The sequence below is a fragment of the Camelina sativa genome, chromosome 7 (genome assembly GCF_000633955.1).
Source record: "Camelina sativa cultivar DH55 chromosome 7, Cs, whole genome shotgun sequence".
NCBI lineage: Eukaryota > Viridiplantae > Streptophyta > Magnoliopsida > Brassicales > Brassicaceae > Camelina > Camelina sativa.
Window position 1 is genome coordinate 26,036,193 of NC_025691.1, and position 12,452 is coordinate 26,048,644.

The 12,452-nt window shown below is 40.2% G+C and overlaps 1 protein-coding gene and 1 long non-coding RNA gene across 3 annotated transcripts; one reads left to right on the forward strand and one right to left on the reverse strand.

Annotated features, from left to right (window-relative positions):
- On the forward strand, positions 44–11,430 carry LOC104702637 (serine/threonine-protein kinase ATR). 2 transcript variants are annotated; one of them, XM_010418533.2, is made up of 18 exons: positions 44–275; positions 529–673; positions 787–899; positions 1,140–1,471; positions 1,606–1,730; positions 1,944–2,088; positions 2,221–2,775; positions 2,855–2,930; positions 3,048–3,351; positions 3,474–4,718; positions 4,937–8,309; positions 8,394–8,963; positions 9,151–9,771; positions 9,862–10,056; positions 10,156–10,375; positions 10,569–10,641; positions 10,792–10,904; positions 10,994–11,430. In XM_010418533.2, exons 1-15 carry the CDS (start codon positions 110–112, stop codon positions 10,303–10,305), a joined length of 8,115 nt encoding a protein of 2,704 aa, XP_010416835.1. In that variant the 5' UTR covers positions 44–109; the 3' UTR covers positions 10,306–10,375; positions 10,569–10,641; positions 10,792–10,904; positions 10,994–11,430. The 2 variants fall into 2 exon arrangements, with proteins under 2 accessions (XP_010416835.1, XP_010416834.1); XM_010418532.2 differs by having other exon boundaries at positions 10,792–11,430.
- Positions 11,983–12,444, reverse strand: LOC104702638. Its single transcript, XR_754064.2, has 2 exons — positions 12,277–12,444; positions 11,983–12,196 (listed from the first exon to the last, which is right to left on the reverse strand). It is a non-coding gene; the product is annotated as an uncharacterized LOC104702638 (long non-coding RNA).

Below are 12,452 nucleotides of genomic sequence, written 5' to 3' on the forward strand. Positions count from 1 at the left end.
GAGTGAAAGAGACACTTTTTTTTTTTTTTTTTTTTTTTTTTTTTAAAAANGGGAGGGAAGGGGGAAAGAAGGAGGAGACGGGAGCGAGCGTAGGTTCAGCGATTCTGAAATGGCCAACGACAATAATCTCTCCAGCTTGGTTCACGAACTCCGTGAACGGCTCGCCGCATCCTCCTCCACTCCGGCTAACTCTTCCGGAGAAGAAGATGCTCTAGAGATTCGATTTCGGGCCGTCTTCCCCAATCTTTTGAATACCTACCTTGTTCCTTCTCTCGGTAATTAATTACTGTCTCTCTCTCTCTTGTTTCTGTACCCTTGCATAATTCTTAGCTTGGATTGGATTTTGCTGGAATTGGTTTAGGTTAACCCTAGGATGTTTACGGTGGTTTCATGTGCTCCTCCTACATCTGAATTTTTTTTTTTTTTTTGGACTCCACTTTATCGATTGAGTTCCAATTTCTCTCGAGTTAGCTACTTTTGAGAAACGCAATTTCATAGTTCCTTGTCGTGGTGCGTGTGCGTGGACAGGTAACGGGAGGGAAGTTACGGCTGTTCTGAAGCTTGTTGGTCATACAGCAAGGAACATTCCAGGAGTTTTCTATCACGGAAGCCCTGCGGCTATTCTCCCTGTGATTGCTCGTATTATCCCCTTCTTTGCTGAACCAGACTTTGTGTAAGTTGTTTCACTAGAATATTGGTTCCTATCTAGGTCATATCTCCTCCTGAACTGGGTGTCACTCCTCAAGAGTTTTCCTCTAATGCTTTCTTTTGGTAAATCAATTGCAGTCCTGCGCATGGAGTACTACTTGAAACTGTTGGCTCTCTCTTAATGTTGCTGCGTTCCAACTCAAGGAAGGCGTACCGGATGTTCTTCCATGACTCTTTGCAGGCCATTGAAGGTGATACTAAGATTTAGGACTTTCTTCCTTGTTTATGATATTGATGTGGCGTTATCCAACTGATAAGAACTTTATGTACCACGAGTATCATTTTGCTCGATGCAAATAATGTTAGAAGGACCAAACTATATAATTGGAGATTGTTTCTTGTAAAACTGACTCCGTGACTGTTAATTATACGTACTATGGTTCCAAAATTCTTTAACTTATACTGAACTAACGTTCCTTTTCTGTGTCCAGATATGCAACCTATTGCATCACGTCACTCAAATGAACCAGAAATCTGTGAATCTCACATTCCATTTAGGTGTTTCTGTATGTCCTTTTCTGGAATTTTGGGTGATACTTGTCATCTCTGTGATCTGCCAGATGCTAATAAGCCCAGAGATGGGGATGGCCTTGTGTTGAACTTATTGGGAGCCAAACGATGGCAACCTTTTGCTACTTGTATCCTTAAGCTCATCTGTAAATGCCTAACTGAGGGGACACTCTACGTCCACGGTCTCATCCATACATCATTTGTCAAAGCTGCTTGTTCTCTAGTATGCGGTGGTGGTGCAGATTTGCAGATGGTGAGTAACTATTTCTTCATAAGCTTGGTGATTTGGTTTATCAGATCGATTGATAGTGTCACTGGTGCATTTAATTTTCTTTGGAGATGGATGATTTTTGGGACATTAATCTGATATCTGATTTTATATGGAAGGCATGCTTTGAATTTGCTTCTCTTATCGGATCAATCCTTACTTTCAACATCCTCCCTCATGTGGGCTTGATTCAGTCAATCATCCTCCTTTTAAGTGCAGATGAAGAAGGACTTCCTGTGTACAGGTGTGTTCCCACATATCAAAACACATCTCTTTTGTTTTATTTTGACATGATTGTGAATTTAAGTTTCTGTTTACCTTCCTCACATTTGAGTGTGGAAAAAAAATATTTGTTAAATTGCTCTTTTCCCCACTGGTTCAGTTAATCTTCTCCGATGAAGTTTCAGAATATAGATCTACCTTCACTTTGAACTTAAGTTCTGGGTTTGTGTAACAGAAATGCGATTTACGATGCTACTATTGGGCGTTTCCTTACGGCATTATATTCCAGCTGTTCTGATGTCGCTATCAAACTAACTGCAGAAAGTTTAGTGTTGGTCTTCCCTCATGCTTTACAGAGAACAAACAGTGAGGAGCTTAAGGTATATTTGGATCTGTTTCTTCCCATACACATGTTCCACTCCAATGAATTTCTGATCAATTTTTTATTTTATTTTCACTGGTACTCTTTCAACGACTTTATGGGAAATCACATGGGATATATATGTATGTAGGCTTCCCTGTGCGGAGCATATGCACGGATTGTGAAATCTTGTCCTCCTCGTATATGGAAGCTACATTGCCTTCCAGAGTTGCTTCATCTTTCAAAACCTTGTTATCAATTGATAGAATGTTTTAAAGCTGTTCTTGTAATTCTTGGACCTGGTTGTGTTCGAGGTAAGACAACCAAATGTGGTAGTCATACATCAACAGCAAGTGATACACCTGTCCTAGAAATTAACGTTGGAAAAAAAAGGCATATTAAGGATGGACGTGCTTACAAAAGGAAGCGCCAGAAGGTTGGTGATGATATTCAACGAGAGGTTTACTTGGATCCTGAATTTTCCAGTGAGACTGATGGAAAAGATGCTGTTAGTCTGCGTGAGATGCTTATTTCAACTGTAGAATCTTTAAAGCCTCCACCTGCTGGACCTAGTCTGTTACAGACTGAAATTTCAATTGTGGCACTTACCATGCTCAGCAATGCATTTTGTTTCTCTCCCTGGACTGACATGACTCATCGCTTGTTTCACCAGATGTATGCCTGGATTCCCTGGATAACTGAGCAGGTAACCAGGAACACCCCAGTCCCGATTCTTTTACTAGCATTTTCGATTCCTGTTTTTATTTTAAACGGTATGTATGTAGGTTGAGAAAGAAAATCCTATAATGTTCGATATTTCAATTTACTTGGAAGGAATTCACAATATTCTGCTTGTGCCTGGTAAGTCTCCTTTTCCATGAAGTCTTGACATGTTTTTCCATGCTAAATAATGTGTTGATCTTTTGCTCTATACCAGTTTGGGATTTATCATCTGTTAATGTGTTCCCCTTTAATCAGATTTGGATTCAAGGTATGAATATACAAGTAAAGGGAATGATCTGGTTGCCATACAATTCCTGCTGAAGCTTCCATGGACGCACTGCATGCTGTTTAAGAAGCCTAGCTCTCTAGTAAAGTCTAAGTGTTTATCTGTGGGAATATGGACAAAGCTTGGTTTACAAGATGGGAGTGGTTTTAATATTTTTAATCGGGCTCTTTCTGATGATTTTGAACAAGTGCGAGCTGTTGCTGTTATCTCTATGCCCCTCAAAGTTCTTTTCTCTGGTCTTGATGCCCTTCTTCATATATTCCCAAGACTGGAGTAAGTAGATGAGATAAAAACGACATAATAAACGAAGTTCATATGGCTGTTTTTGCTTACTAGTCCTTTTCAAGATACTCTCAAAGACATAGCTTAACTGTTCCTTTGTCTTTTATTCATAGGGATTTGTTGAAAGAAAAGCAATTGATGGTTAAGAAGGCCATTCCTCAGTCCCTTGGCTTCTTATCTTGTCTTTATGGGTCAAGTACAACCCGCTCAGAGAAAACTGCATGCCATTTATTCCTACATGAAGATTTGAAGAAAGATGAGACTCTGAATTGTCTACTTCAAGGGTTCCAATGTTCAAAGTGTGATAAATTTATCGAAAGCAAAGATGAGAAGCATTTCATAATCATAGAGCCTCCAGAGATGGTGAAATTGGAAATGGACCATCATCGTGATTACTTTAACCTTCAATTATATTTTAATCTTCTCAATGACGAGTCTTCTGAAGAGACTCAGCTAGCCTGCGTAGAAGTAATAAGGAGAATTCTTGGCCACACACCCCCAGATATTCTGGTCAGAACAAGGTCTCAATGGATAGAATGCCTTGAATATCTGTTACTTCATGTTAATACAGATGTAAGGGAAGCATTCTGTGCTCAGATTGGTATCTTTGTACAGCATCCTATTTTGGGCTGTTTGTTTCATGGTGACGATGCTATGGAAAAAAGTTGCGAACAAAAGTTTTTTAGTTTGATTGAACATTCTCTAGCAACAGCGAAGGAACTTCTTGTCATCCAGACTCTACTGGAAACGACAGCTGAAGTTATGGTAGCTGTTGATGTTACTAGTGAGCTTTTCATGTTTTGTCTTTTCCTGCTGATTGATCAGCTTGATCATCCAAACTTGATCATCCGAATAAATGCTTCAAGGTTAATAAATCGGTCATCCTACATCCATGTGAAAGGGGGATTTGCAACCCTACTTTCCAGAGTTGCTCATATTCAAAATGAGTTGTTTGATAATCTATCTGCCAGGCTGACCAGCCGTCCAAATGTGGTAAGAGAATTCGCAGAGGCTGTTTTAGGTGTTGAAACTGAAGAAATTGTGAGGAAAATGGTCCCTGTTGTTCTTCCTAAGCTCTTGGTATACCGGCAGGAAAATGCTGATGCAGCCAATACCTTGAACGAACTGGCAAGGTTATTAGACACAGACGTGGTACCGCTAATAGTTATTTGGTTACCCAGAGTTCTTGCATTTGCTCTGAATCAAAAAGAGGACAAGAATCTGCTCTCAGTTTTGCAATTGTATCACTCACAGATTGGTTCTGACAACCAAGAAATTTTTGCTGCTGCGTTGCCTGCACTCTTAGATGAGCTAGTATGCTTTGTGGACATTGCTGATATACCTGAGACAGATAGACGGTATATACTCGCATAGATTCGTACTTTTGAGCAGAAATTGCTAGTTGGAAGTAGCATGAAAGTTTCTTAAATTTACATGTCAACAGAAATGGCTAGAGGTTGTTTTTTTAGTCGCCAGAGGAAAATGCATTCATCATTTTAAACAAATATCTGAACGTCTTGATGCTTGTTTGTTTTTTACTTTCTGTGACGTTTGATTTTAGTACTTTGTTTTGCAGGCTACAGAGACTGCCTGAGGCAATAAAGAAGATCTCAAAAGTTTTAACAAATACCGAAGATCTTCCTGGATTCTTACAAAATCATTTTGTTGGACTCCTTAACAGTATTGACAGAAAAATGCTCCATGCAGATGACATTTTTCTTCAGAAACAAGCGCTGAAGCGTATTAAGCTGCTCATTGAGATGATGGGCCATTATCTCAGCACATATGTGCCTAAGCTTATGGTTCTCCTTATGCATGCCATTGACAAAGATGCACTTCAGAGCGAGGGTCTCTTGGTCTTGCATTTTTTTGCAAGAAAGTTGGCTGCTGTATCGCCATCTAGCATAAATTATGTGATTTCTCAGGTATTTGCGGCACTCATCCCCTTCTTGGAGAAAGAGAAGGAAGGTCCTCATGTTCATTTGGAGGAAGTGGTAAATATTCTTGAAGAACTTGTTTTGAAGAATAGAGATATACTAAAGCAGCGCATTTGTGAGTTTCCCCTCTTACCTAGCATACCGTCTTTAGGAGAATTGAACAATGCTATACAAGAAGCACGTGGATTAATGAGCCTGAAAGATCAGTTCCGGGATATTGTAAATGGTATGAAACATGAGAACCTGAATGTTAGATACATGGTGGCATGTGAGCTAAGCAAATTGCTGTATCACAGAAATGAAGATGTTGCTGCACTAATTGCTGGTGAACTTGTCTCAGACATGGAAATCGTGAACTCCTTAATCACATCTTTACTACAGGGATGTGCAGAAGAATCTCGAACTACAGTGGGTCAGAGGTTTAAGTTAGTCTGTGCAGATTGTCTTGGAGCAATAGGTGCTATTGACCCTGCCAAAGTGAGAGTTGCTTCATGCAGTCGTTTTAAAATCCAATGCTCAGATGATGATCTTATCTTTGAGCTCATTCATAAACACTTGGCAAGAGCTTTTAGAGCTGCACAGGATACAATCATACAAGACTCAGCTGCTCTTGCCATACAGGAATTACTAAAGATTGCTGGTTGTGAGCCATCATTAGCTGGGAATGTTGTTCTGTTTACCCCCCAGGAGTGTGTACAAGTCAATGTATCTGGTTCTAGAAGATGTGGAAGTAACAGTGAAGTGAAGGATAGGGGGAAAAAACTATGGGATCGCTTCTCAAACTATGTTAAAGAACTAATAGCTCCCTGCTTGACTTCAAGGTTTCAGCTTCCAAATGTGTCTGACCCTGGATCAGCTGGACCAATTTATCAGCCTTCTATGTCATTCAGAAGGTGGCTGTCCTACTGGATAAGGAAATTGACAGCACATGCAACTGGATCCCGTGTAAGCATATTTGCTGCTTGCCGTGGCATAGTGCGTCACGATATGCAGACAGCTACGTATCTCTTACCATACTTAGTTCTGAATGTTGTTTGCCATGGGACTGAGGCAGCACGGCTTAGCATTTCAGAAGAGATCCTTTCTGTTCTTGATGCTGCTGCATCAGAAAATAGTGGAGTGACAATAAACAGCTTTGGTGTTGGTCAGAGTGAAGTTTGTGTTCAAGCTGTTTTCACGCTTCTTGATAACCTTGGGCAATGGGTTGACGACGTGAAGCAGGGAGCAGCACTCTCATCGTCTATGCAGTTATCAGGTGGTAGGCAAGTAGCACCCAAATTGAAAGACCAGGTTTCAACCTTAACAACAGAACAGGATCATCTTCTTGTACAATGTAAATATGTGTTGGAGCTTTTGCTTGCTATTCCCAAGGTGACCCTTGCTAGGGCTTCTTTCAGGTGCCAAGCTTATGCCAGGTCATTGATGTACCTCGAATCCCATGTACGTGGAAAGTCAGGCTCCTTAAATCCCGCAGCAGAGAAGACAGGCATCTTTGAAAATGCTGATGTCTCTTCTCTGATGGGAATATACAGCTGCCTTGACGAGCCTGATGGTCTTTCGGGCTTTGCAAGTTTAAGCAAATCGTTAAGTTTGCAAGACCAATTGTTGATAAATAAGAAATCTGGTAATTGGGCAGAAGTTTTCACTGCATGTGAACAAGCCCTTCAGATGGAACCAACATCAGTTCAAAGACATTCTGATGTTCTTAATTGCTTGCTTAACATGTGCCACCATCAGACAATGGTCACTCATGTTGACGGACTAATTTCCAGAGTACCTGAGTACAAGAAAACGTGGTGCACACAAGGTGTACAAGCTGCATGGAGACTTGGAAAGTGGGAATTGATGGATGAGTATCTTGGTGGAGCTGATGCAGAAGGTTTACTATTCAGTAGCTCAGACAGTAATGCCTCCTTCGACAGAGATGTAGCAAAGATTCTCCAAGCAATGATGAAGAAAGATCAATACTCTGTAGCTGAGAGAATAGCAATTTCCAAACAAGCTCTCATTGCTCCTCTAGCTGCTGCAGGCATGGACTCCTATACACGAGCATATCCTTTTGTTGTCAAACTTCACTTGCTAAGGGAGCTAGAGGACTTCCAGGGGGTTCTTAATGGGGATTCATATCTGGAAAAGTCATTTAGTACAAGTGATCCGGTGTTTTCGAAAGTAGTAGATAACTGGGAGAACCGGCTCAGATTTACACAATCATCGTTGTGGACAAGGGAACCTCTCTTAGCTTTCCGAAGACTCGTCTTTGGTGCCTCTGGGCTTGGTTCTCAAGTTGGGAACTGTTGGCTTCAATATGCAAAGCTTTGCCGTTTAGCTGGACACTATGAGACAGCTCACAGGGCAATTTTGGAAGCTCAGGCTTCTGGTGCACCTAATGTTCACATGGAAAAGGCGAAACTTCTTTGGATCACTAGGCGTTCTGACAGTGCCATTATAGAGCTACAACAGTCTCTCCTGAATATGCATGAGGGAGTTGTTGACTCAACTGTAATTTCTTCTATCAAAAGCTTACTGATGGCTCCCCCGAATCAAGAGCCTACAGTTCGTAACACACAATCTTTCAAAGAAAAAAAAGATGTTGCAAAGACTCTTCTTTTGTATTCCAAATGGATCCATCACAGTGGGCAGAAACAAAAGAAAGATGTTTTAAATCTTTACACCCAAGTCAAGGACTTGCTGCCCTGGGAGAAGGGATATTTCCATTTGGCTAAGTATTATGATGAACTATATGTTGATGCAAGAAAGTGTCAACAAGAGAGCTCTTTATTGAGCTCTGCAGGCAGTAAAAAAGGATCTGTCTCGTCGAACTTAAGCACTGAGAAAGCAGGGTGCGATTACCTATTTAAGGGAATGTACTTCTATGCCAAGGCACTTCACAGTGGGCACAAGAATCTCTTTCAAGCACTTCCGAGGTTGTTAACACTATGGTTTGACTTTGGTACTATCTATAAAACAAGTGGCTCAGCGGGAAATAAAGAATTGAAAAGTACTCATATGAAGGTGGTGATTGTGGACTCTTTCTCATGGCTGTTCACTATTTAATACTTCTTATTGCATATATAATATGTTTTATTATTTTCGCAGATAATGAGTTTAATGAGAGGCTGCTTAAAGGATCTACCAACCTATCAGTGGTTAACTGTGTTGCCTCAGTTGGTTTCTAGAATTTGTCACCAGAATGGGGATACAGTACTCATGGTTAAAAATATCATCACCTCTGTTCTACATCAATTTCCTCAGCAAGGGCTCTGGATTATGGCAGCTGTTTCAAAATCTACTGTTCCTGCTAGGAGGGAAGCAGCTGCAGAAATCATACAAGGTGCACGAAAAGGTTTTAACCAAGGTGACAGAGGCCACAATTTGTTCATTCAGTTTGCTAGTTTGACTGATCATTTCATTAAACTGTGCTTCCATGGAGGACAACCAAGATCCAAGGTTATCAATATAGCGACTGAATTCAGTGCCTTGAAAAGAATGATGCCGCTGGATATCATCATGCCAATTCAACAATCTCTTACCATTAGCCTACCAGCATTCGATATGAACAACAATGAACGACACTCTGCCAGTGTATTTTCTGATTCAGATCTACCAACTATTTCTGGTATAGCTGATGAAGCCGAGATACTTTCATCCCTTCAGCGCCCAAAGAAGGTATGCTTTTCCTTTTTTCAGATTGAAAGCGTCATCCATAGTATAAGATTCTCTGCACTGCGTTCTGCTTATAGCTTCTTTTATATATCTCCCAGTATGGGCATTATACCATAGCATAAAATCATTTTATCTTTGAGAACCAGTCCTACAAAATATGCCTTACCAATAGATTATATTCTGTATTCAGATCATTCTGCTGGGAAATGATGGTATTGAGTATCCATTCCTCTGCAAGCCCAAGGATGATCTCAGGAAAGATGCTCGGATGATGGAATTTACTGCGATGATAAACCGCTTACTATCCAAATATCCCGAAAGCAGGCGAAGGAAGCTATATATCCGCACCTTTGCAGTAGCTCCTCTGACTGAAGACTGTGGTCTGGTGGAGTGGGTTCCACATACACGTGGACTCCGCCATATTTTACAAGATATATACATTTCTTGTGGAAAGTTTGACCGGCAGAAAACAAATCCGCAAATTAAAAGAATATATGATCAATGCGCTGTTAAAAAGGAGTATGAAATGCTGAAGACCAAGATCCTCCCTATGTTCCCTCCGGTTTTCCATAAATGGTTCTTGACGACGTTTTCTGAACCAGCTGCTTGGTTTAGGTCACGTGTAGCTTATGCTCACACCACAGCAGTTTGGTCCATGGTTGGGCACATTGTTGGACTTGGTGACCGTCATGGAGAAAATATCCTCTTTGACTCTACTTCAGGTGATTGTGTTCATGTAGACTTCAGTTGCTTATTTGACAAAGGCTTACAACTGGAGAAGCCTGAGTTGGTGCCATTCAGATTGACCCAGGCAAGAAACTGCAAAATTGTTTTGTGTGTGTTTTGTTGGTATTTTGTTTTTGTTTGTCATAATAATGAACTGTTATTTTCCAAACCACAGAACATGATCGATGGTTTGGGCATCACTGGATATGAGGGCATCTTCATGAGGGTATGTGAAATCACTCTCACAGTGTTGAGGACACATAGGGAGACATTGATGAGCATACTGGAGACATTCATCCATGATCCTCTTGTGGAGTGGACAAAAACACACAAATCAAGCGGAGTAGAAGTTCAGAACCCACATGCTCAGGTTTGCATAATCATCTAATGATTCTCTTTCGTGTCAGTTCTTTTGCCCTTTTTTTTCTTTCTAATTGCTTGAGACAACCACATGATTTTGCAATTATAGCGGGCCATAAGCAGCATTGAAGCCCGGTTGCAGGGCGTGGTTGTTGGTGTTCCACTACCGGTAGAAGGTCAGGCTCACCGGTTGATTGCTGATGCAGTCTCACTTGAGAATCTTGGGAAGATGTACATCTGGTGGATGCCCTGGTTCTGATGAAAATCTCTGAACCCCGCTGTTGGTTGCACGCTACACCAGTTTGCATAATACCACTTATGTTAATACAGTAAGTTGATATGCAGACATAACTATCCTATGAGACTCTTAATTATTTCAACAGTATTCTGAAAGTGAAATATGTGCCTCCTAATCGTAGATCACAGTAGACTTCAGTTAATAATTTATTGGTCGCCTATGAATACATGGGTGGCTACAAATCTTTTTGAGTGTAACTTATCTTACGCTAATTGCAATTGCAGTGACCCAAGGAAATCAGGAGTATATGATCCTAGGAGTATTTGAGTAGAAGCACCTCCCAGTAAACTACGAAAGGTAAGCACTCTCTTCTCTGGTGATTTAACACGAGCAGAGAATATAACAACCCATGACGTATGTCCAAAAACCATTTCCAAAACTACCATCCTTCACGTATCGTAGTTCGTCTCATCAATAGATCACTATCATCTTCTTCATTTGTACTAGTACCGTGGAGCCACTTCGAGACACCCGCATTGCCCCCTGCAGCAAACCTCTTTGAATTTACCAAGACCTTGATCCACCACTGTCCTCGGTGGCCTCCCTGACGTAGGCTGTAGGTAAGCCAAAGCCGCTTGCTTCACCAGTGGGTTCCTTATTGGTATCTCTGAGCAGCTCCCACGACGATACATTGCTGGTGATTTCACAGGTGCGGCTGGAGGCGGAGGTATTTCCCAGAGAGATGTGCACTTTAAACATCACTGATTTTCCCATACTTTCACCCGGGCTCCCCATAGTTTTGGACAAGCCAGAACGTAATGAAGACTAGTTGTGGCGTATTGGCTTCATGGCCGTTATTAGATCGGAGAGAAGCTTGGTGGGAAAATATTGCTGACAATTTTCTCATTAGAAAACTTGGGCTTGTGTCAACCTCCTCTTCTTCAGGGTTATTATATTATATGTTGGTGCCATACTTTCTAATTTTAGATTTTAGAGAAAGAACAGCTATCATGATCGTGCTCCAGCGCATGTCTGTGTCTATATAAGCAGTCAATAATGTCTTAATAATATCCGAAACAAGTGGATAAACTAGGATGTAAGTACTATTATTTTCTTTACACAATATTAAGTAAATCAGTTTGATCTGATGTCTAATATTTTAAATATTGTTGGTGTGAACAAAATAATAAATTCACTGCGGGATAAATTTTTCTCACCCAATTTTAATAGAATTAACTTGATGGAAATGTATTCTTTGTGTAAAACTATCTACAAAACGTTTTAGTGGTTTATTAATAAACGTTTTTTATAGGAGGTGAGTGATTTATATCCCAAATTTGTTTTTTTTTTGTTAAACATATATAAAAAAAACTTAGTTTCGAAGTTTAATGAAAACTGTAAATGTTGACTTAGTCAATACAATAAATAGCTTTAGTTTCTCACCAGAGTGATCATACCTCATCGTTTTAGTATAATATAAGATCAATGTACAAGATGATACAAGGCAACATCAAACCCAAATGAGATAATATTTTTTTGGTACTTTTTTATTCAACAAATTTTTTTATATTTTTAAGCTCTATTTTTTAAAATCTTAAACATACATATTTTATTTTATGTTTTATAATGTTGTGATATTTTATTGAGACAACTACTGTCGAGAGATTCAAAATTATACTGCAATGTTGGATAGAATGATTGAGGTAAAGCGACATGATTATGTGAAAATAATAAACTTAGTTATTCTTCAAACTTTTTTTTTTTTGGTGGGAAAAGGAGAGACACTACCTCCCTTATTTATTAAAAAGAACATAAAATTACAAACAAATCCATCCAGAGATGGCATCCTCTCTAGCATCCTCCATCAAAACAGAAAGAAGATCCTTGAGACAAGAATCAAACAGCTGCAAGCCTAATGGATGAGTGAAATGTCAGTTAGCATAGTTATCAAGACGATTAACCTCTCTATACACATGTGTAACCCAGACTGACCAGTCCTTTGAAAGAAAGCTATAACACAATCCCACTAGGAAGAACAAGGGATGATTGTCAAGGATCCCATTCGTGTGAAAACCGACCATGAACTCTGAATCGACTGCTAACTCCACTTGAGTTATCCATCTCTCCCACGTAAGATATAGACCATAGTACACCCCCCCCCCCCCCCC